Source organism: Hemiscyllium ocellatum, chromosome 42 (genome assembly GCF_020745735.1).
Source record: "Hemiscyllium ocellatum isolate sHemOce1 chromosome 42, sHemOce1.pat.X.cur, whole genome shotgun sequence".
Taxonomy (NCBI): Eukaryota; Metazoa; Chordata; class Chondrichthyes; order Orectolobiformes; family Hemiscylliidae; genus Hemiscyllium; species Hemiscyllium ocellatum.
The window spans coordinates 20,976,719-21,003,422 of NC_083442.1; the positions used below are offsets into that span (position 1 = coordinate 20,976,719).

General features: G+C 46.7%; 1 protein-coding gene across 1 annotated transcript in view; it reads left to right on the plus strand.

The window, feature by feature from the left end:
• Positions 1–23,066: 23,066 nt before the first annotated feature.
• Positions 23,067–26,704, plus strand: part of LOC132834706 (mucin-2-like) — a gene marked incomplete at its 5' end in the record, with an annotated part of 42,427 nt that continues 38,789 nt past the window's right edge. The window contains one exon of the mRNA XM_060853668.1: positions 23,067–25,334. Within this exon, the coding sequence (XP_060709651.1) occupies positions 23,067–25,334 (2,268 nt within the window). The remainder of the gene's footprint in view (positions 25,335–26,704) is intronic.

A 26,704-nucleotide genomic window follows, 5' to 3' on the forward strand; every position in this document is an offset into this window, starting at 1 on the left:
TTTCACTCAGTTGATCATGTCTCTGCCTCTGAGTGCGAAGCTCTGGTTTTGAGCCCCACCTCGATGGCTAAGGAAGTTGCAGTCATTATGAGGGCAAGCTGTTGTGAGTATCAAACAACAGAACGTGCCAATTGCAGGCTGTAAGAACGGGAGTGAGTTATGTGACGGAAAAAGGGTTGAAGCCACTATTTCACTATCAATAGATCTAAGCTGCAGAAAGCAGGTAAGAATGGGCACATTGACACAGAAACTCAGACTCCCTCAGTGAACCGCAATGCAAATTTGTCTTTCAAATTACATTGATGGATATCCTAACATGTAAATCCGGGTGTGAGAGAGCATGGAGACCAGCAGAGCAGGAGCAGATTAAAACAAGGATGCAATAACATCCTCTATCACTCAGCATTTCTTATGAAAGCTTGCCGATCTAATACCCAGATCAACAAAATGTTCAGCGTGAGGTAACTACAGATAAGGAAGATTATTATTACTTCATCTTTTCCAAAACTTCCTTGTTTCAGTACCAATAATTTTTTGGGTTTTTTCCTTGAGTGTACTTTGCGAGAAACACAACTTCCTGCTGTCAGTCTAGAATGCATCTTTTATTTGTTTTTACCCACATGCTTAGCTTAGTTTGTAATGCAATGCACGTTCAATTCCCGCACTGGCTGAGGTTCCCATGAAGGTCCCACCTTCTTGACTCTCACCTGAAGTTAAACTCACCATCAGTCTCACGAGAGAGTGGGGTTATAGCAACTTTGCCTTTCCTTACCTTTGTACCACTCTCCCACTCTGAGAGTTTGATGTAAAATACTGCTTCAGTTACCTTTTTCAGATGGATAGGGCTCTGAGGGGGAATGACAGGGTGTTTCCCTCTTGTGGGAGAGTCAGGGACCAGAAGGCATAATCTCAGCATCAGGGCTCACCCAGTCAGGATAGAAATAAGGAGGAATTTCTTAGAGGCAGGTGGAATTCTTTAGAGCAAGGGGTTGTAGACTCGAGGTTGTTATGTACATTTAAGACTGAGATACACATATTTTAAATCCGTGAGAAAATCAAGGGTTATAGGGAATAGGCAGGGAAGTGGAAGTGAGGATTGTCAGATCAACTACGATCTCACTGAATGGCTGAGTACTCTTGATGGGCTGAACGGCCATCTTCAGCTCCTATGTTTTACAGTCTTATGCTCTGGGAGAACAGAGCGCTCCAGCAGGTACCTCGGTCCATTTCCCAGAGGCACTACCTGAACAAGGAGTTGCAAATTTGTTGAACAGGTGGGCGCATTAACAACCACAACAGTACCAGGTAAAAGTCAACAACTGAGTGAAATCAGAGATAGAGTCATAGAATCGTAGAGGAGTGCAGCACGGCAACAGACCCTTCAGTCTGTCCTGTCCATGCTGACCACATATCCTAAATTGATCTAGTCTCACTTGCAAGTGCAGTCGTCCCCCTGTACCGGTGGGGGATATGTTCCAGGATCTACTGCGGAAGCCCAAACCTGTGGATAGGAGCAAACCCATTCATTTTAATGGAAAATGTACCTTCCTGGCAGTATTCTGGTCCCTGGTTCCGGAATGTTCCTTATGTTCCGGCCGCGGTAAACAACAAGTAAGTGAAACACGGAAGAGTAAAAAGTGAGGTCTGCAGATGCTGGAGATCAGAGCTGAAAATGTGTTGCTGGTTAAAGCGCAGCAGGTTAGGCAGCATCCAAGGAACAGGAAATTCGACGTGAAGGACTCTGGCCCGAAACGTCGAATTTCCTGTTCCTTGGATGCCAGTGAAACACGGAAATCAATTCTGCAGGTACAGGGGTCACCCTGTATTTGGTTCATATCCCCCTTAACCCTTCTTTTTGGATACCCAGCCAGATAACGTTTAAATGTTGTAATTGTATCAGCCTCCACCACTTCCTCAGGCAGCTCATTCCCCACATGCATCATCCTCTGCATGAAAAAGTTGGTCCCTTTTTAATCTTTCCCCTCTCATCTTAAACCTATGCCCTCTAGTTGAGAGAGGAAAGATTTAAAAGGGACCTTAGATAAGGGGACCAAGACTGTTCACGGTCTTCCAAGTGTGGTCCAACTGATGCCTTGTATAATTATAATTTTCATTGCAAGAAATTTTGAGGTCAGAAGTAGAGACATCTTACTGCAGGGCTTTGGTGAGACCACATCTGGAGTGTTGCATGTAGTTTTCCACCAACAAAAGATATATTTGCCGTAGAGGTTCAAACTTGCTGAACGTTTCAGAGAACATCTCTGGGACACACACTAAACAACCTGATTGCCCGGTGGCTGACCACTTCAACTCCCCCTCCCACTCCACCAAGGACATGCAAGTCCTGGGCCTCCTCTACCGACAAATCCTAGCCACCCGGCAACTGGAGGAAGAATACATCATCTTCCGCCTTGGGACCCTCCAACCATTATGCCATCAACGCCAATTTCGCCAGTTTCCTCATCTCCCCTCCCCCCAATCTATCTCAGATCCAACCCTCCAACTGGGCACCAACCTCTTGAACTGACCTACCTGTCCATCTTCCTGCCCACCCATCTAATGCACCCTCCCCTTGTGGGACTAGATTGGGTTAGAATATCTGGTCGCCATGGACAGGTTGGACCGAAGGTTCTGTTTCCATTCTGTACATCTCTATGACTCTGTGATTCTATCATCAGCACCTGCACCTACCTATCACCTTCCAAGCTACCTTCCCCTCAGCCCCAAACCCTCCTATTTATCTCTCAGCCCCTTCCCCACCCCCACATTCCTAATGAAGGGCTTATGCTTGAAACGTTGACTCTCCTGCTCCTCGGATGCTGCCTGACCTGCTGTGCTTTTCCAGCGCCACACTTTTCGATTCTGATTCATGGGTTGGCAGGATTACCCTGTGAGAAGGGATTGGTTCACTAGAGTTTAAAGAAGATCTCGTTAAAGCATACAAAATTCGAACAGGCTGAACAAACTGGATGCAGGAAAGATATTTTCTGTGGTTGAACCAGGTACCTCAGTTTCAGGATACAGGGTAAACCATTTATGACTGAGATATGGAAAGGTTTCTTCATTCAAAGGGCAGCAAATCTGTGAACCAAAGAAAGCTATGGAGGCCAATTCACTGAATCTTTTCAAGCAAGAGTTAATTTTTTGTACAAAAAAAGACTGGATAGGCTGGGATGTCCTTTATAGGAGATTGAGAAGTGACCTTGTGGAGATTTATAAAATCATGAGGGGTATAGTTGATTTAATGGTAGGTATCTTTTCCCTAGGATGGGGGATTTCAAGATTAAGGAGCGCATTTTTAAGGTGAGAGGAGAGAGATTTAAAAAAGACATGAGGGACAAATCTTTTACACAAGAGATTGGGTCACATATGGACTGAACTTCCCGTGGTAATGATAGATGCAGGCACAGCCACAACGTTTAAAATTTTGGGTAAGTACATGAATTTAGAGGGATATGGGCCAGGAGCAAGCAGGTGGGACTAGTTTAGTTTGGGATTGTTTTCAGGATGGACCGAAGGGTCTGTTTTTATGCTGTATGACTTTATACTCTATGTGAAGTATCAGGGGATATGGGAAGAGAGCAGGAATATGGCATTGAGGTAGATGATGATATAGAATTTCAAAGCAGGCTGGAAGGGTGAATGGTCTATTCTTGTTCCTTAATTAATAGGTTCGCATTATTTAGAGAATCCCTACAGTGTGGAAGAAGGCTATTCCGCCCATCAACTCCACACCAACCCTCTGAAGAGCATCTCGCCCAGACCCACTCCACACCATAACCTTGCGTTTCCCATGGCTAACACAACTATCCTGCACATCCCTGGACACAATAGGGCAATTTAGCATGGCCAATCCCCCCCTAACCTGCACATCTTTGCACTGCTGGAGGAACACCCAGAGGAAACCCACCCAGACACAGGGAGAATGTGCAAACTTCACACAGTCGCCCGTGGCTGGACAGTTTTTATGTTTTCGCACTTTGACCCCATTCATATCCTGGCTTTGCATCAAACCTCAGCATCCTCAGTCTGAATTGTGTACCCAGTGAGGTATTTTTGAGAGCTGCTTAGAATGTGAGAGTGTCTCAATGTATATACTAGTACCTGCTAAATCCAAAGAACCTAAGGTCAAATCTTATTCCAGCAGACTTGAGCCCAGACACCAGGCTGACATTCCAATGCAGTATAGGCTGTAACATTGTAGTTCTGTTCCATGCAATCCCGTGTTATAAGAATATCATGTAATAGCAGCACCATTTCAACCAATGGGGCTGGAATCACATTATAAGCAATGCATGCTTTAAAACTTCGCGCTTTAGAAACAGTGTTCCCAATTCATCAATCGCGTTATTGCGAATTTGTGTTAACAAAACACGCATTATGCCAGAACGATCTGCACTGTCAGAGACACCCTCTTTCAGATAAAACCAAGGCATTATCAGTTCTGTGAAGTGTAATAAAAGACCTCATGGCGCTGTCCAGTACAGGAAGGGAAGATCTCGCTAGTGTCCTCCAATATTTAACCAACATCATTAAAACAGATGAATAGCCGTTGCTAAAGGGTTGATATTAATATGTGGATTATCGCATCTACATTAACATTGGGATATAAGATCGCAGCTACTTAGAGATGGTGCTCTCTATCTTTACAAGTGTGCAAACAGGCCATTTGGCCCAACAAGTCCACACTGACACTCAGAGTATCCTGCCCAGACCCATTCCCCTACCCTATTACGCTACATTTCCTCCATCTGATGCACTGAACCTACACATCCTTGAACATTATGGGCAATTATTAGCATGGCTAATTCACCTAACCTGCACCATTTTGGACTGTTGGAGGAAACCGGAACAACTGGGGGAAAACCATGCAACCTGTGGTAGATTTGAAGTTGCGAGTTTTGCATAGCTAGTCATTAAAATTCAAGACTATGTTTGTCAATTTGAGAAGACTCTTGCGATCTTTTCCAAGTCCTCTCTCAGAATCCAATCACAGTAGAACAGTCTTTCTTGGAGTCCTTACAGTCCTGAATATTGCTCTTGTCACCTCACTGTCATCCGGAGCTTATAGTGAGCAAAGTGGCTGCTGTTTCCTTTGTTGCATCTAACAAGTCACTTTGTACAAAGAGCAAAATGTTGCGAATCTGAAGTGTGAACAGGAAACAGCGCCAAGTAGCCCGTGTGGATACTGGAACTAGTTATCAGGTCATGAGAGCTCTTTGGTCAAAATAAGTGTTAGCCCAACTTTCTCCACAACTCTTGCTTGAATGTTTCTCACACTTGTTGCTTTTAATGGGTGGCAGGTTGGCTCAGTGGTTAGCACTGTTGCCTCACAGCACCAGGGTCCCAGGTTTGATTCCAGCCTCGGGTGACTGTCTGTGTGGAGTTTGCACATTCTCCCCGTGTCTGCGTGGGTTTCCTCTGGGTGCTCCGGTTTCCTCTCACAGTCACAAAGATATGCAGTCCAGCTGAAATGGCCATTCGAGATTGCCCGTAGTGTTAGGTGCATTAGTCAGAGGGAAATGGGTCTGGGTGAGTTACTCTTCGGAGGGTCGGTGTGGAGTTGTAGGGCCAAAGGGCCTGTTTCCACACTGTAGGGAATCTAATCTAATAATTGTTGGATTAAGTGCATGGTATTCGGAATAATCCAACAAACTAAGCATCAGAAACCACCTACATTCTGATGGAGACATGAGTGAGGCATTGGGGCAAGTGACTTTTTAAAAGGGATTGAACAGTCCAGAAAAATGCAGTCAGTCCACGCCAAGGAGTGGTGGGACCAGTTTCACAAGCATTCCATCGGTCTTACTAAGCCCTCTGTCTCGAAGATCCAAATGAGAAAGACAAAAAGGACAACGTCATGAAACCTGTAACATGACACCGACAATCCTCATATAAAAGAGGATTGTTTGTTAGACAGCCCACTGCAAATAATAGCCCATCTCTGCAAAGGAACAGGTATCATTTGGAGAGGTAGCTGTGGGGATTCACTCCTCTAACTTGCATAAGTAGGTTTTCATTAGCCTGAGTTGGAAGGCTGGGAAGGATTAAACCAATTGAGGTAAGAGGCATTTTTGTTTATTTCATCATTGATATTTTTAAAGAAAAATATATCTTCTGGAAAGATACTTTGCAGTGGATAAATTGAAATAAATTCTGGTTCTTTGTCAACTAAATATTGTTTTACTTATCCTCAGGATAAATGGTCAGTAATAATGATTGATTATTAGACTTTAATTCTGTGTATTATGTCTGTGTGGACTGCAGTTGATTTGTCATTGTATTCTTGATGTGGTCACTTAATGGCTTGATTGTGTATTCCCAGCGTAAAGCTTCAGTGCAAACCTGAAAGCAGGTGCTATCTGAGGTTAGGTGGGCTGTGTCTTTGTAAAGCTGAACATGAGTGGATTCGGTGTTGCATTATAGTGTATGCTCGCCACTCTGAGAAAACAATTTGGATTTCTAAAGCAGTAAGCTTTCGAATTTCGTTTACTCTCATAATAAAGAACGTGGGCACACCTAGGGGGTGATTTCATTTGATTTGTTATCGTCACATGTGCTGAAAAAGGTAATTTTGTGTGCTAACCAAAGAATTTGTAAGTACATCAGACTGCAGTAGGTAGCATTGAACTCAAAGTAGAGTTACTTACTTAATGAAGACCTAGTCCACTGAATAGCCTGTTTCCAAAATAATCATAAGATTTCAGCTGACATGAGGAAATTTTGCCATAAGTAAACGTTTAGATTCTCTGTATGAATTTCAGAGAAAAAAAATCCCTCACCTCACTTAATTCTGTTTTCTCAGCTTTACTGAGAGATTAACAGAGCAGTAATGTTCCAACGACCTTGAGGCTAAAAGAGGCCAACTCCCTCTTTATCACTTAGATCCCAGGTCAGATTGCTGTTGTGGGATTGAATTGGTTTTGTCTGCATCAATCAGGAGAGGTAGGACTGCCCGAAATCCTCCGTCTCCTTGTAAATTGTCAATCCATTCATTCTCACGCTATGAATGGGGACTCAGGTGATACCGAAAATAAGCTAAGCATTCAGTTTAAAGGGAAAAAAAACATTGATGTTGCTTTTGGCAGAAAATGGGTTAGGGTTCGTTAGTGTTAGGTTTAGGGTTATTTTGGATGCAGTTTGGTTGTGGGGAAATGGCAGATAAATGACATTTTGGAGTAAAAGATTGCCTGTGCTTTACCCATATAGAGCAACAATAATCCATTGTAGAGTCCAGCATATGCAGAAATTTGCTCCTATACTTTAGTACTTGCTTTAATAAAAAAAAACTTGCACCCAGTCAGGATTTTAGGAGGTCTTTAACGTGCTTTATAGTCAATTAAACTATTTCTCTGCAAGTATGCCTGCTGCGCTATAGAAACTCGGACAGCAATGTAATCATGTCCAGGCAATCTGTTTTTAGTTATTGCTTAAGGGATGAATAATGGCCAGCAGTGATGGGTTGGAAGGAAGGGTGTGTTTCCATGCTGTGATGCCAGGGAGAACTTGCAGCTGTTCTTCATACAATACCACTGGAGCTTATAGCTGAGAGTGTAGATATGGGCACCAGCGTCGCGTCTTGCATTCTGGTGCACCAGCTCATCTACAAAGTGGCACTCAAATGATGTAGCACGCCACAAACATTGTTACGGAGTATCAGCCTAGCTCTTTTCTTCTGTGGAGAAACTGAGGGCTGCAGATGCTAGAGCTCAGGGTCGAGAGTGTGGCGCTGGAAAAGCACAGCAGCTCAGGCAGCGTCCGAGGAGCAGGAGAATCAATGAAGGGCTTATGCCTGAAACATCGATTTTCCTGCTCCTCGGATGCTGCCTGACCTGCTGTGCTTTTCCAGCGCCACACTTATTGACTCTGAACTCCAGCGTCTGCAGTTCTCTCTTTCTCCTCTCACTGTATCTGACCTTTTATGGAGTATAGTCATACAGCACGGAAACAGACCTTTGGGTCCAACCAGTTCATACCATCCTATAATCCCAATCTAAATCAGTCCCACCTGCCTGCCCTTGGCCCATATCCTTCGAAACCTTTCCTATTCATGTATTAATCTAAGTGTGTTTTAAACATTGTAGCTGTGCCCAATTCCACTACTCCCACAGGAAGTTCATTCCTCACATGAACCACCGTCTGTATAAAAAATTTATTTCCTCTCACCTTAAAAGTATTCCGCCTAATGTTGAAATCCCCCATCCTAGGGAAAGGTGTTGGTCTCTAGATAGATGTAATAGAGACGCAGAAACAGAAAGAAAAGGAGCAGGAGTAAGCCATTTAGCCCTTCAAAGCTGAAAATGTGTTGCTGGAAAAGCGCAGCAGGTCAGGCAGCATCCAAGGAACAGGAGATTCGACGTTTCGGGCATAAGCCCTTCTTCAGATTCCTGAAGAAGGGCTTATGCCCGAAACGTCGAATCTCCTGTTCCTTGGATGCTGCCTGACCTGCTGCGCTTTTCCAGCAACACATTTTCAGCTCTGGTCTCCAGCATCTGCAGACTTCACTTTCTCCAATTCAGCCCTTCAAGCCTGTTCTACCATTCAATACAATTGCAGCTGATCAGTCATTTGTTCCCACTTTCTTCCCATACCCTTTCATCCCTTTAGCTCTGAGAACTATCTCTATCCATTGGGCAGAAGATGTAAAAGTTTGACTCTCAAATGTTAATTCTGATCTGTCTCTCCATACATTCTCTGCGGCTGTAACACTGCACTCTGCTCTGCTATCCTGATGCACTTTGTATAGTACGATCTTTCTGTATAGCACGCAAAACAACACTTTTCACTGTATCTCAGTGCATGTGACAACAATCAATCAATCAATCAAATAAATTGCTGGAAATGCTCAGCAGGTCTGCCAGTATCTGTGGAGAGAAATCAGAGTTAACGTTTCGAGTCGAGTGACCATACCTCCAAACTCACTGGATTCGAAATGTCCACTCCGCTTTCTCTCCACAGATGTTGCCAGACCTGTGGAGCTTTTCCACCAACTTCCCTTTTTGTCTCTGACTTACAGCACCTGAAGTCTTTTCGGTTTTAATCAAAGCAGTCAATCTCATTTTTTGAAAATTCAAACTGCTTTTGTGGCAGAGAATTCCACAGACTTACCACTCTCTGGCTGGAGAGAATTCGCCTCATCTCAGTCCAAAATGGCGTACTCTTCGATCTGGGTTGCCCAGTCATTGGGAACATTCTTCATGCGTTTACCCCGTCCTGTTAGAATTTTATCGGATTCTAGAGATCGCTAATTCTTCTAAGCTCCAGTGAATATAGTTCTAACCAGTCCAGGCTCTTTTCATTAATACTGGGAGATTTGTGCATCAGAGAGATGAAACCTTCTGACAACACAGTGTTATTGCCTTTACTCGTCAACAGCCCCAGGTACTTTGGGTCCCATTGGAGACAGATAGGAAATCACCTCAAATTCTGGTCAACATTTCTCAGAATCTAGGAAAGACAAGACCCAGACATAGTCAGTGAGGTGGAGGTCGATTCATAAAATCAAGGGCATGGAGAAAGGCCCTTCGGCCCATCTCATTCTTTGTTTTAAAGTTCAGTTCAGGCAGCAAGGAGATTGCTCCACACAAAAAAAATGCCTCAAAATCCACAAGAAACCAGAAACGGTGGATATTCAGAAAGCCACTATTCTCAGTTCGCTGAACGTGTTACAAGATTAAAAATATTCCGTGGGCGGCACGGTGGCACAGTGGTTAGAGACCCGGGTTCAATTCCCGACTCAGGCAACTGACTGTGTGGAGTTTGCACGTTCTCCCCGTGTCTGTGTGGGTTTCCTCCGGGTGCTCCGGTTTCCTCCCACAGTCCAAAGATGTGCGGGTCAGGTGAATTGGCCATGCTAAATTGCCCGTAGTGTTAGGTAAGGGATAAATGTAAGGGTGTGGGTGGGTTGCGCTTCGGCGGGTCAGTGTGGACTTGTTGGGCCGAAGGGCCTGTTTCCACGCTGTAAGTAATCTAATCCAATCTAATCTAAAAAACATTTCTGCAACAGCAACAGATATGGGCACCAGTGCCCCACATTAGCATAAATAAAATGGCTTCCACAAGGTTTACAGATTTGAGATTCAAACCAGTCTGAAAAACACCTTTGGCATTGCCCTGTGGATGTATACCGTGGTAGCACGGTGACTTAGTGGTGCTGCCTCACAGCCCCAGGGACCCGGGTTTGATTCCAGCCTCTGTGTGGAGTTTGCACTTCTCCCTGTGTCTGTGTGGGTTTGCTCCAGTTTCCTCCCGCGGTCCAAAGATGGGCAGTGTAGGTGGATTGGCGATGGGAAATTGCTCCAGTGTCCAGGGATGTGCAGGCTACACAGATTAGCCACGGGAAGTGCAGGGTCTGAGTGGGTTGCCCTTCAGAGGGATGGTGTGGACTCAATGGACCGAATGGCCTGCTGTAGGCACTCGATACTTTTGCAGAACCCTTAAAATCGCTGTTATATGTCTGTTTGGCCTTTGGAGAAATGTCCTGCCTTACCAGACGGTTACCTGCAGCCAGTGGTATGTTGAAGACAGTTATCAGTTAACTTCCTGGTCTTAATGTAAACAGATAGGAAGAGGCAGTCACAGGTAAATAAGGGGAAGTGTCAGTTTGCCAGTACCACTCACTAACACATAGATACACCTCATGTGGGCTCAAGCAAATCTCATGCAGGCAGTAAAACTGGTGCAGTGGATCAACTTGTTATTTATATCTATCCCTGTTGAGCCACATCAGGAAATGTGTTCAAAGATGCCAGAGGATGTGGTGGAGGCTGGTACAATTGCAACATTTAAGAGGCATTTGGATGGGTATATGAATAGGAAGGGTTTGGAGGGATATGGGCTGGGTGCTGGCAGGTGGGACTAGATTGGGTTGGGATATTCAGTCAGCATGGACGGGTAGGACCGAAGGGTCTGGATCCATGCTGTACATCTCTATGACTCTATGTAGATTCCAGAAAGTGCTTCACAGAGAAAGGTATGTGCTTGATGGAGTTCAGGACGGGGAGGAGATTAAATTAAATCTTACAGGATACTGAGAGACCTGGACAGAGTGGACATGAAGATGGTGTTTCCACAACTAATAGAGACTAAGTCCCAAAGGTACACCCTCAGAGTGAAGGGGACAGTCCTTTAGAACTGAGATGAAGAGGAATTTCTTCAGCCAGGGGTGGTGAATCTGTGGAACTCAATGCCACAGAGGGCTGTCGAGGCCAAGTCATTAAGTGCCTTTAAGACAGAAATAGATAGATTCTTGATCAGTAAGGGAATCAAAGGTTTTGGAGAGAAGGCAGGAGAATGGGCTTGAGAAATGGAACAGCCATGATCGAATGGCAGAGCAGACCCGATGGGCCTAATGGCCAAATTCCGCGCTTATTACTTATGGTCTAATGAGGGAAAGAGGTTTGTAGTGAGTGAATTCCAGACTGATTGTCGAGACAGCCCAGTGTACAGTCATTGAGGTGAAGGACTGTGACAGTTTGGAAACAAGAGGCCAGGATTTAAGTGATACAGAGACCTCAACACTAGAGGCTGGTGCCATTTACTGGAATGTAGGATTCGTGTAGATAGATCAGCACAAACTCAGTGGGCCAAAGGATCTCCTATGTGCTATATGACTCTACGACTCTCTCTCGGATGGCTGTAAGACGGCAGAAAGAGTGAGGGGAAGTCCCATGACGCAAGAACGAGAGTTTCGTAAAGTTATCGAAACTGGAAAGGGTGCCAAAAAAGATTTACAAGGATATTAACGAGACTGGAGGGTTTGAGTTATAAGGAGAGGTTGGAGAGCTTGGGACTTTTTTTTCCCCCTGGAGCACTGGAGACTGAAAGGTGACTTTAAGGAGGTTTATAAAAAAAATGAGGGGCAGAGATAAAGTGAATAACCAAGGTGTTTTCCCAGGTTAGGGGAGTCCAAAACTAGAGGGCATAAGTTTAAGGTGAGAGGGGAAGGAGACTAGAGGGGCAACTTGTTGTTGGGTGATGTATGTATGGAATGAGGTTCCACAGGAAGTGGTAGAGGCAGGTACAATTACAGATTGTTCTTCTATAATGCAATGGTTGCGTTCTTGTGCAAGCCCATGTTACAGAAAATCGCGCTTTATAAAATCGCTTAAAGTGTTGGGGATGTAATCACCTTACGGCCAAAACATGTTTCAGAAATTCCCGCTTTAGAAACAGTGTCCTCAATTCATCAATTGCATTGCAGCAAATTCACATTGACGAAACGTGTGAGGGGCAGACCTACCTGTAAAACATTAAACAGAAGTTTGGACAGGCACAGGGATAGAAAAGGTTTAGAGAAATATGGGCCAAACACAGGCAAATGGGACTAGTTCAGTTTAGGGAACCTGGTCAGCATGGATGAGTTGGGCCGAAGGGTCTGTTTCCATGCTGTGTGACTCTATGACTCTATAGCATTCCTGCATAGGCAGCAAGGGTGTGTCACCAAGCACAGGGGTAAAGGGCCAACGCCAGCTCAAGTAGAATGCTGTGTACAATCCCCCAAATAGCATTGCGTTTCTGCAGGGGTCAGCTACACTCCCATGGGGAAGCAACGACTGAGAGCAAGTGAGGACTGCTAATGCTGGAGAGGCAGAGTCGAAAAGTATGGCGCTGGAAAAGCACAGCAGGTCAGGCAGCATCTGAGGGCCACGAGTGTCAACATTTCTGGCAAAAGCCTACATTCCAGATGAAGGGCTTATGCCCGAAACATCGACTTACCTGCTCCTTGGATGCTCTCTGACCTGCTGTGCTTTTCCAGCACCAACACTGTTTGACTCCCGAAGGGAAGCCTCAAATAGAGGTCAGACTGTTCACTGTAGGAGACTAAGGAACGGGGAAACTGCCACTCATTCCCATGGGGTGTGATCCAGAACATGGTTGAGAGAAGCCTGTTTACTGACCTATAGAATGCATTTGGCAAAAAGAGGGTACAAGAAGAGGGAAGAGGGAAGAATTTATGTGGGAGCCCTTTCTGCTGCACTAACTGGAAACCCAAACTAAAAGCAGAACCAGCATTCTGTTTCTCCCCACAGATTTTGCGATCTCTAGCGTTTTCTATTGTTTTTGTAACCATTTTCTGTTTGCCTTGCTCCAGCAGGTAGTGAAGAAGGCTAATAGCATGCTGACCTTCATAACAAGAGGGATTGAGTATAGAAACAAAGAGGTGCTTCTGCAGCTGTACAGGGCCCTGGTGAGACCACACCTGGAGTACTGTGTGCAGTTCTGGTCTCCAAATTTGAGGAAAGACATTCTGGCTATTGAGGGAGTGCAGCGTAGGTTCACGAGGTCAATTCCTGGAATGGAGGGATTACCTTACACTGAAAGACTGAAGCGACTGGGCTTGTATACCCTTGAATTTAAAAGACTGAGAGGGGATCTGATTGAGATATATAAGATTATGAAAGGATTGAACACTCTGGCAGCAGGAAACATGTTTCCGCTGATGGGTGAGTGCCGAACCAGAGGACACAGCTTAAAAATACGGGGTAGACCATTTAGGATAGAGATGAGGAGAAACTTCTTCACCCAGAGAGTGGTGGCTGTGTGGAATGCTCTGCCCCAGAGGGCAGTGGAGGCCCAGTCTCTGGATTCATTTAAGAAAGAGTCAGATAGAGCTCTCAAAGATAGTGGAATCAAGGGTTATGGAGATAAGGCAGGAACAGGATACTGATTAGGAATGATCAACCATGATCATATTGAATGGCGGTGCAGGCTCAAAGGGCTGAATGGCCTACTCCTGCACCTATTGTCTATTGTCTATTGTCTATAATGTATATTGACAGTGAAAAACCTGCTCGACAAGCCAGAACAATTAGCACATTGAGATTTTGCTCGTTTTGAAATCTAGGGTGTCACTAGATGAATGATTGCCACATGTTCCTCATTCATTGTTTTCGCAAAGAAAATATGTTTTCAAAGAGTTTCCATATTGAAGATTCATCAATTTCTGTGTCATTCTGATTCAGTTAACAACCTCAATTTGCCATTTCCCCACTGTCACTGAGAATGAAGCTCAGTGTGTGTATTGCAAAGTCACATTTACAAATAAAATATAAGAAGGCGTTTGATAGGCTTGCCTTTATTATTCAGTCCACTGATCACTGGAGTTGGGAGGTCACGTTGTGGCTGTACAGGACATTGGTTAGGCCACTTTTGGAATACTGCGTTCAATTCTGCTCTGCTATAAAGATGTGGTGAAACTTGACAGGGTTCAGAAGAGACTGACAAGAGCACTGCTAGGGTTAGAGGGTTTGAGCTATAGGGAGAGGCTGAATAGGCTGGGGCTGTTTTCCCTGGAACATCAGAGGCTGAGGGGTGAAATCATGAGGGGCATGGTTAGAGTGATTAGCCAAGATCTTTTCCCTGGGGTAGGGGAGTCCAGAACTAGAGGGCATGGGTTTAGGATGAGAGGGGAAAGATTTAAAAGGGACCTGTAGGGCAACGGTTTCACGGAGAGGGTGGTACGTGTATGGAATGAGCTTCCAGAGGAAGTGGTGGAGGCTGGTACAATTACAGCATTTAAAAGGCATCTGGATGGGTTTATGAATAGGAAGGGTTTGGAGGGATATGGGCCAAATGCTGGCAAATGGGACCAAATTAATTTAGGCTACTGGGTCAGCATGGACGAGTTGGACCGAAGGGTCTGTTTCTGTGCTGTACAGCTCTAGGACTCTAATTGGGCAAGTTGGACCTTGTAGAATCTTCTGGGTTGGAGGAGGCTATTTTCCTCCCTCCCGTTCAATTTTGTGTTTTGCATAAAGTTGCTAAAACTGAGGCTTGAAACAGACGGGAGACAAATTAGACCAGCTGGAATTTGATACTGGCAGTACATGTTGATTCCTGTCTGTGCATCAAAAACCTTTTTATTGGGGAAATTTACAGGAGCTATCCTTCTGCATGGAGTCGCTGGAATGCGTGACACCCTGCAGGATGAGTGACTGTTTCCTTAGTTTCCAGCAGCGAACAGTCTGACCTCTAATCAAGGCTTCCCCATGGGACAGTGCCTGACTGCAGGCGTGCAATGTTATTCAAGGATTTGTCTTCACAAGCCCACCCCGATAAACTTTGTTTCCAAGTCAAGCAAAGCAAGACCCCTTCTGCAGGGAGGTTAATTGTTTGATGAAAGCAAGTCTGATAAAGGAATCAAATTGTTTAAACTCTGAGGAAGTTTCAGCAAAGGAGTCCAGAGGGGACATATTCTGAAATTTCGATCTGGGAATTCAAGGAATTCTTAATTTCTTCCATGCCGCAAGGAATGGAAATCCGAAAGGCAGATTCCAAAACATTGTGGATACTGAGTTAATTGTAATATTCAGTGGTGAGATGGACAGATTCTTACTTATTAAGAATATCAAGATTTAGATTTTGGCTCACACAGTGAGAGGAACAGGAAACTCTAAGTCTCCACCACCATCCATGGGCCATCGGAATGTCAGTTGCTCCAGCCTAAGTGGTCTTCCACTCGTTAGGTCTGGCACGTTGGCTCAGTGGTTGGACTCAAAGCCCTCCGCTTCTTCCTTTCCCGCCGCACTAACCAGTACCCTTCCACTGACACCCTCCTTCGACTGACTGAACTGGTCCTCACCCTGAATAACTTCTCTTTTCAATCCTCCCACTTCCTCCAAACTAAAGGAGTTGCCATGGGCACCCGCATGGGCCCCAGCTATGCCTGCCTCTTTGTAGGATATGTGGAACAGTCCATCTTCCGCAACTACACTGGCACCACCCCCCACCTTTTCCTCCGCTACATCGATGACTGTATCGGCGCTGCCTCGTGCTCCCACGAGGAGGTTGAACAGTTCATCAACTTTACTAACACCTTCCATCCCGACCTGAAATTCACCTGGACTGTCTCAGACTCCTCCCTCCCCTTCCTAGACCTTTCCATTTCTATCTCGGGCGACCGACTCAACACAGACATCTATTATAAACCGACTGACTCCCACAGCTACCTGGACTACACCTCCTCCCACCCTGCCCCCTGTAAAAACGCCATCCCATATTCCCAATTCCTTCGTCTCCGCCGCATCTGCTCCCAGGAGGACCAATTCCAACACCGCACAGCCCAGATGGCCTCCTTCTTCAAGGACCGCAGATTCCCCCCAGACGTGATCGACGATGCCCTCCACCGCATCTCCTCCACTTCCCGCTCCTCCGCCCTTGAGCCCCGCTCCTCCAACCGCCACCAAGACAGAACCCCACTGGTTCTCACCTACCACCCCACCAACCTGCGCATACAACGTATTATCCGCCGCCATTTCCGCCACCTCCAAACGGACCCCACCACCAAGGATATATTTCCCTCCCCTCCCCTATCAGCGTTCCGCAAGGACCACTCCCTTCGTGACTCCCTTGTCAGATCCACACCCCCCACCAACCCAACCTCCACCCCCGGCACCTTCCCCTGCAACCGCAGGAAATGTAAAACTTGCGCCCACACCTCCACACTCACTTCCCTCCAAGGCCCCAAGGGATCCTTCCATATCCGCCACAAGTTCACCTGTACCTCCACACACATCATCTATTGCATCCGCTGCACCCGATGTGGCCTCCTCTATATTGGTGAGACAGGCCGCTTACTTGCGGAACGCTTCAGAGAACACCTCTGGGCCGCCCGAACCAACCAACCCAATCACCCCGTGGCTCAACACTTTAACTCCCCCTCCCACTCCACCGAGGACATGCAGGTCCTTGGACTCCTCCACCGGCAGAACACAACTACACGACGGCTGGAGGAGGAGCGCCTCATCTTCCGCCTGGGAACCCTCCAACCACAAGGTATGAATTCAGATTTCTCCAGCTTCCTCATTTCCCCTCCCCCCACCTTGTCTCAGTCGGTTCCCTCAACTCAGCACCGCCCTCCTAACCTGCAATCCTCTTCCTGACCTCTCCGCCCCCACCCCACTCCGGCCTATCACCCTCACCTTGACCTCCTTCCACCTATCCCACCTCCATCGCCCCTCCCCCTAGTCCCTCCTCCCTACCTTTTATCTCAGCCGGCTTGGCTCTCTCTCTCTTATTCCTGATGAAGGGCTTATGCTCGAAACGTCGAATTCTCTATTCCTGAGATGCTGCCTAACCTGCTGTGCTTTGACCAGCAACACATTTGCAGCATCAGTGGTTAGCACTGCTGCCTCACAGCACCTGGGACCTGGGTTCAATTCCCACCTCAGGCAACTGTGTGGAATTTGCACATTCTCCCCATGTCTACGTGGGTTTCCTCCGGGTGCTCTGGTTTCCTCCCACAGTCCAAAAACGTGCAGGTCAGTTGAATTGGCCTTGCTAAATTGCCTGTAGTGTTAGGTGAAGGGGTAAATATAGGGGAGTGGGTCTGGGTGGGTTGCACTTAGGAGGGTCAGTGTGGACTTGTTGGGCCGAAGGGCCTGTTTCCACACTGTAGGGAATCTAATCTAAATGTACCCCCACCAAGTTTCCCTCTCCTTTCCCCATTTGGTGGTTCCCATTCCATTGCTGCTCGCAGGATCCAGAAAGCAGAGGACCTGTCGGTCTCAGTCATAGCTGTAAGGGCCTCTGACCAATCTGATGTGGCATTTCTTCACTTAGGGGTGACATGCCTCCCAGTGACATCTAGGGTCTTCTGTTGACAATGTTGATAGAAGGTGCCCAACTTACATGCCGCCTTCAGTTCCATGTCTCACTGGCATCAAGGGATGTCGAGCAAAGGCCAATTGAGGTGTGGCTATAATTTAACAGAATGGTCGAACAAATTCAGAATCTCTTGCTGTTAACTGCTATGGTTTAGTTCTGGGCTACCTTTTCCGATTGGTGTACAGTTTTTTAAGGCCAACTTTCGAAGAGCTCCAGGTAAAGCTGGAAGGGGCAAATTTCTCTATTTCTTTTGTGGACCGGTCCTCCAATGCTGGGCACGAGCCTGCGTGGTTAACTCGGATGGATAGTGTCAACATCACTCAGCTCGGGATAATGTTTTCGGGGCCTGGGCTCAAATCACACCAGAGGTTGTTGGAATTTGAATTCTAGCCAGAAATCGAAAGCTTGCCTCAATGACAAAACTGTATTTGCCAAAATGTGTCTGCTTCACTGATTTCCCTTTAGGGAAGGAGATCTGCCTTCCGTACCTGGTCTGGCCGCCATGAGATTCCCGGCCCACTTAACTCTAAACCAGATGACTCCTTCCCTGTGAGTCCTTACTCTGTAACTAACAGTAGGGTGAAATTAATGGATGATACAAGTGTGCAGAAATTAAAATGGTGATGTTTTTGTTCTACTTTAGAATTTCCACGTGTCACCCAAGGACACGAAGATGGGTCTGCTGACACCAATCCTCCTGGCGCTTGTCACAAGTAAGAAAACTGTTCTGAATCATGTTAAAAATATCACTGATACAAAACAAGCAGATTCTGTGGTCTGTGATTTCAATGCAAATAAGAGTTGAGATGGCACAGTGTCTCAGGGGTTAGCGCTACAGCCGCCAGCGACCTGGGCTCAATTCCAGCCTCGGGCAAGTGTCTGTGAGGGTTTCCTCTGAGTGCCCAGGCTTCCTCCCAGAGTCCAGAAATGGACAGGTTAGGGTGGATTGACCATGGGAAATGCAGGAACCCCAACATAAAGGACGGCCAGGCCCAACTTTGAGAATCATTACAGGTGGGTGGAAGAAAGAGGAGGAGGGGTTTAAGGAAGAGTTGGAGCATCTCCTCAGGACTGTGGTTTCACAGTGAAACAAAACCAAACTTCTGGCTGTAGGCCTGACTGACAGAACAATACACGCTCACCGGAGCAGAACCCAAAATGTGGGTTTTTGTTCCATTCATTGGCGAGGCCAGCTTTTATTGCCTCATCCCGAATTGTTCAGAGGGCAGTTAAGAGTCAGCCATGTTGCTGTGAGCCTCGAGTCACATGTAAGCCACATCACCTGCCCTGAAGGGCATGAGAGAACCAGGTGGAATTTTGCAACAATTGTTAGTGGTTGTCATGAGTTTCATTTCAGAACTTATTAAAGAGTTCAGGGTTCACCATCTGTCAGGGTGGGAATCGAACCCATATCCCAAAAGCATTGGCCTGGGGATCTGGATTGCTACCTCAGTGACATTCCCACTGCACGCTGCCAACCTACACTGATTGGAGCCCAAAGTGCAGTCAAGGCCTTAAGTTTTTGAAACACATAGGCTTGGGGCCTGAGCAGACTAGGCCCCAGGCCTGTGTATTTAAAGAGGCCAAGGCCTGAACCAAAAGACTTTCAAGCTGCGCAACGTGATATCAATCTCACCAGCACCATCAGTGAAATTTTGGGCTAGAATATTTTAAAGTCACCTTATGCCTAAGGTAAGATGCTTGAAAATCTCCCTGTACTTGATTTCCATCAAAATATCTGGCCGTGTTTTGGTTGAAATAGACAACCTCCAAATAATGAACAAAGGCTATCTAGCAGCAGCTGTCAATCCCTCAGGATTACCACCACAGGAACAACAACACCAGGATTATCCAAGCCGCCTGCCATTGGTACCTGCCCACATTGAATAAACACTTCAAAGTTTGAGGTTCCTAAATCGAAGGTCACATTTTCCTGTTGACATCTACACATACTAAATCCAAAATCTTTCTCTTCAACATGACTTGCACAAACCTTCAAGCTTATTTCGACACCGACTTCCTTCTCAGGCGTATCTTGGGAGTGGGTTGCTAACCTTAGAAGTCTGTCCTTACCAGCCCACCCAACAGTTCATTCAAAAGGTCAACAAAATACCTGACAGCAGACATCTTTGGCTACAGGCCTGGGTTGGTGGTGGAGGTGAGGGGGGAAGTGTAAGGGGAGAGAGCATAACTGCTTTGGGCCTTTTGTCATTCGGAAGAATAAAAACACGCCCAGATATTGGAAGCACTTGTAGAACAGTAATGATATACTCAGGCATGGCAGAATTAATAAGTGTGTGCAAAACTGTTTTCACACAGGTGCCATTCTTACAAATGCCTCATCAACTTCAGAACCAACTACCACCACAGGAACAACAGCATCAGAACCAACGACCACCACAGGAACAACAGCATCAGAACCAACGACCACCACAGGAACAACACCAGAACCAACCACCACCGCAGGAACAACAACACCAGAACCAACGACCACCGTAGGAACAACACCAGAACCAACAATCACCACAGGAACAACACCAGAACCAATGGCCACCGCAGGTACAACAGCATCAGAACCAACGACCACCACAGGAACAACAACACCAGAACCAACTGCCACCGCAGGAACAACAACACCAGAACCAACTACCACCACAGGAACAACAGCATCAGAACCAACTACCACCGCAGGAACAACAGCATCAGAACCAACTACCACCGCAGGAACAACAGCATCAGAATCAACGACCACCACAGGAACAACAGCATCAGAACCAACTACCACCGCAGGAACAACGGCATCAGAACCAACTACCACCGCAGGAACAACAGCATCAGAATCAACTACCACTGCAGGAACAACAGCATCAGAATCAACGACAACCACAGGAACAACAGCATCAGAATCAACGACCACCGCAGGAACAACAGCATCAGAACCAACTACCACCACAGGAACAACAACATCAGAATCAACGACCACCACAGGAACAACAGCAACAGAACCAACGACCACCGCAGGAACAACAGCATCAGAAACAACTACCACCACAGGAACAACAGCATCAGAATCAACGACCACCACAGGAACAACAGCATCAGAACCAACTACCACCACAGGAACAACAACATCAGAATCAACTACCACTGCTGGAACAACAGCATCCGAACCAACTACCACTGCAGGAACAACAGCATCAGAATCAACGACCACCGCAGGAACAACAGCATCAGAATCAACGACCACCGCAGGAACAACAGCATCAGAATCAACTACCACCGCAGGAACAACAGCATCAGAATCAACTACCACCACAGGAACAACAGCATCAGAATCAACTACCACCGCAGGAACAACAGCATCAGAACCAACTACCACCGCAGGAACAACAGCATCAGAATCAACGACCACCACTGGAACAACAGCATCAGAATCAACGATCACCACAGGAACAACAGCATCAGAATCAACGACCACCACAGGAACAACAGCATCAGAATCAACGACCACCGCAGGAACAACAGCATCAGAATCAACTACCACCGCAGGAACAACAGCATCAGAATCAACTACCACCACAGGAACAACAGCATCAGAATCAACTACCACCGCAGGAACAACAGCATCAGAACCAACTACCACCGCAGGAACAACAGCATCAGAATCAACGACCACCACTGGAACAACAGCATCAGAATCAACGATCACCACAGGAACAACAGCATCAGAATCAACGACCACCACAGGAACAACAGCATCAGAATCAACGACCACCACAGGAACAACAGCATCAGAATCAACGACCACCGCAGGAACAACAGCATCAGAATCAACTACCACCGCAGGAACAACAGCATCAGAATCAACTACCACCGCTGGAACAACAGCATCCGAACCAACGACCACCGCAGGAACAACAGCATCAGAATCAACGACCACCACAGGAACAACAGCATCAGAATCAACGACCACCACAGGAACAACAGCATCAGAATCAACGACCACAGCAGGAACAACAGCATCAGAACCAACGACCACCGCACAAACAACAGCATCAGAATCAACTACCACCGCAGGAACAACAGCATCAGGACCAACGACCACCGCAGGAACAACAGCATCAGAATCAACGACCACCACAGGAACAACAGCATCAGAATCAACGACCACCGCAGGAACAACAGCATCAGAATCAACGACCACCGCAGGAACAACAGCATCAGAATCAACGACCACCGCAGGAACAACAGCATCAGAATCAACTACCACCGCAGGAACAACAACATCAGAATCAACTACCACTGCAGGAACAACAGCAACAGAACCAACGACCACCGCAGGAACAACAGCATCAGAATCAACGACCACCACAGGAACAACAGCATCAGAATCAACTACCACCGCAGGAACAACAACATCAGAATCAACTACCACTGCTGGAACAACAGCATCCGAACCAACTACCACCACAGGAACAACAACATCAGAATCAACGACCACCGCTGGAACAACAGCATCAGAATCAACTACCACTGCAGGAACAACAGCAACAGAACCAACGACCACCGCAGGAACAACAGCATCAGAATCAACGACCACCGCAGGAACAACAGCATCAGAATCAACGACCACCACAGGAACAACAGCATCAGAATCAACGACCACCGCAGGAACAACAGCATCAGAACCAACGACCACCGCACGAACAACAGCATCAGAATCAACTACCACCGCAGGAACAACAGCATCAGAACCAACGACCACCGCAGGAACAACAGCATCAGAATCAACGACCACCACAGGAACAACAGCATCAGAATCAACGACCACCGCAGGAACAACAGCATCAGAATCAACTACCACCACAGGAACAACAGCATCAGAATCAACGACCACCGCAGGAACAACAGCATCAGAATCAACTACCACCGCAGGAACAACAGCATCAGAATCAACTACCACCGCTGGAACAACAGCATCCGAACCAACTACCACTGCAGGAACAACAGCATCAGAATCAACGACCACCACAGGAACAACAGCATCAGAATCAACGACCACCACAGGAACAACAGCATCAGAATCAACGACCACCGCAGGAACAACAGCATCTGAATCAACTACCACCACAGGAACAACAACATCAGAATCAACGACCACCGCTGGAACAACAGCATCAGAATCAACTACCACTGCAGGAACAACAGCAACAGAACCAACGACCACCGCAGGAACAACAGCATCAGAATCAACTACCACCGCAGGAACAACAGCATCAGAACCAACTACCACCGCTGGAACAACAGCATCAGAATCAACGACCACCACAGGAACAACAGCATCAGAATCAACGACCACCGCAGGAACAACAGCATCAGAATCAACGACCACCGCAGGAACAACAGCATCAGAATCAACGACCACCGCAGGAACAACAGCATCAGAATCAACTACCACCGCAGGAACAACAGCATCAGAATCAACGACCACCGCAGGAACAACAGCATCAGAATCAACTACCACCGCAGGAACAACAGCATCAGAATCAACGACCACCGCAGGAACAACAGCATCAGAATCAACGACCACCGCAGGAACAGCAGCATCAGAATCAACTACCACCGCTGGAACAACAGCATCCGTACCAACTACCACTGCAGGAACAACAGCATCAGAATCAACTACCACCACAGGAACAACAGCATCAGAATCAACGACCACCACAGGAACAACAGCATCAGAATCAACGACCACCGCAGGAACAACAGCATCTGAATCAACTACCACCACAGGAACAACAACATCAGAATCAACGACCACCGCTGGAACAACAGCATCAGAATCAACTACCACTGCAGGAACAACAGCAACAGAACCAACGACCACCGCAGGAACAACAGCATCAGAATCAACTACCACCGCAGGAACAACAGCATCAGAACCAACTACCACCGCTGGAACAACAGCATCAGAATCAACGACCACCACAGGAACAACAGCATCAGAATCAACGACCACCGCAGGAACAACAGCATCAGAATCAACGACCACCGCAGGAACAACAGCATCAGAATCAACGACCACCGCAGGAACAACAGCATCAGAATCAACTACCACCGCAGGAACAACAGCATCAGAATCAACGACCACTGCTGGAACAACAGCATCAGAATCAACGACCACCACAGGAACAACAGCATCAGAATCAACGAACACTGCAGGAACAACAGCATCAGAATCAACGACCACTGCAGGAACAACAGCATCAGAATCAACTACCACCGCAGGAACAACAGCATCAGAATCAACGAACACTGCAGGAACAACAGCATCAGAATCAACGACCACCGCAGGAACAACAGCATCAGAATCAACGACCACCACAGGAACAACAGCATCAGAATCAACGACCACCGCAGGAACAACAGCATCAGAATCAACTACCACCGCTGGAACAACAGCATCCGAACCAACTACCACTGCAGGAACAACAGCATCCGAACCAACTACCACCGCAGGAACAACAGCATCAGAATCAACGACCACCGCAGGAACAACAGCAACAGAACCAACGACCACCACAGGAACAACAGCATCAGAACCAACTACCACCGCAGGAACAACAGCATCAGAATCAACGACCACCACAGGAACAACAGCATCAGAACCAACTACCACCGCAGGAACAACAGCATCAGAATCAACTACCACCGCAGGAACAACAGCAACAGAACCAACTACCACCGCAGGAACAACAGCATCAGAATCAACTACCACCGCAGGAACAACAGCAACAGAACCAACGACCACCACAGGAACAACAGCATCAGAACCAACTACCACCGCAGGAACAACAGCATCAGAATCAACGACCACCACAGGAACAACAGCATCAGAACCAACTACCACCGCAGGAACAACAGCATCAGAATCAACTACCACCGCAGGAACAACAGCATCAGAATCAACGACCACCACAGGAACAACAGCATCAGAATCAACGACCACCACAGGAACAACAGCATCCGAACCAACGACCACCACAGGAACAACAGCATCAGAACCAACGACCACCGCAGGAACAACAGCATCAGAATCAACGACCACCGCTGGAACAACAGCATCAGAATCAACGACCACCACAGGAACAACAGCATCAGAACCAACTACCACCGCTGGAACAACAGCATCCGAACCAACGACCACCGCAGGAACAACAGCATCAGAATCAACTACCACCACAGGAACAACAACACCAGAAATAACTACCACCACAGGAACAACAGCATCAGAACCAACTACCACCACAGGAACAACAACACCAGAACCAACGACCACCGCAGGAACAACAACACCAGAACCAACGACCACCACAGGAACAACAACACCAGAACCAACTACCATCGCAGGAACAACAACACCAGAACCAACTACCACCACAGGAACAACAACACCAGAACCAACTACCACCACAGGAACAACAACACCAGAACCAACGACCACCACAGCAACAACAACACCAGAACCAACTACTACAACCACTGGTACAACTGAAACAACATTCTCAGCAACTACTTCAATCACAACTTCTTCTACCAGTACAGAGGCACCAGTAGCCGGTCCTGTGATCGTTTTGGAGTTCCGAATAGATCAACAGTTTAATCCACGTTTAAGAGATCGTAATACTGATGAATTCAGGAATTTTGCGAGCATTATAATAATTTCAGTAAGTCTTGTTCTTTGAAAACCTCTTTTTATGTTGCCTGTTCCGATTATGGTCCCTAACACCTAGTCAGTATCATAAAAGTTTTAATATATTGTATCTTACCTTTCTCAAATGGAGATTTTCAGCTTGCAAACCTTTGTAGGGATAGCAAACAAAATTGTTGTATTACCATGCTTATGCCACTGCCTATGTCTGCAGAATTTTATCACCCTCCTATGTCCCTGAGTGTGCTGGTTCAATTCAGCTGCAGAGAATTCTGTGTCCCAGCACGTTTCATATATCAGACATTAAAGGCAGCCACTCCTGCCAGTCACGATGGGAAGGGGAGCTTTACCCACTTTGTGCAGTGGCTGTTTACATTTCATTCACATGCATCATTTTTTGTCTCGACTGGATATAGGACAGCCACAGCACTGCCTTTTTTTAAATTATCGCGTAAATATATTTTATTCATTAAAAGCTTCAGGGACATACACAGTTACTGAAGCAGTTCTGTCCAGTCTTTGAACTTGGATAATATTTACATATATCTGAGAGGGTCTAATAACTGAATGGACCACTATTGTACTTTGGCAAAAAGATCTTAAATGTTGTTTCTTTTCCCCATTCCCCCGTGCCAAGGTTCAGTGTATCCCTCAGCACATAGTCTGGAGCTTGCAATGTGCCAGCCTGCAACACTCAGTCAAGGGCAACTTTTACATCTGTTTCATAGCATAATAGAATCCCCACAGTGTGGAAACAGGCCCTTTGGCCCAACAAGTCCACACTGACCCTCCGAAGCATAACCCACCCAGACCCATTCCCCTACCCTATACTTACCCCTGACTAGTGCACCTAACCCTCATATCCCTGAACATAGAACATAGAACATAGAACATAGAAGGATACAGCGCAGTACAGGCCCTTCGGCCCTCGATGTTGCGCCGACCGAATCCTACCTAACCTATACTAGCCCAATAACTTCCAAATGCCTATCCAATGCCCGCTTAAATGACCATAAAAACACTATGAACAATTTACCTAAACTGCACATCTTCAGATTGTAGAGGACATGCAGACACGGGGAGAATGTGCAAACTCCACACAGACAGTCACCCAAGGCTGGAATCGAGCCCAAGTCCCTGGCGCTGTGAGGCAGCAGTGCTAACCACTGAGCCACCATGCTGCCCCATAACCACTAAGCCACTGTGCTGCCCCATTGTTTCCATTGCTGGATTCTTCCTGGGACACATTGCCAGGCTTAGATTTGATTCTCTACAGTGTGAAACAGGCCCTTGGGCCCAAGTCCACACCGCCCCTCTGAAGAGAAACCCACCCAACCCCATTCCCTGACCCTATATTTAACCCTGACTAACGCACCTAACACTGTG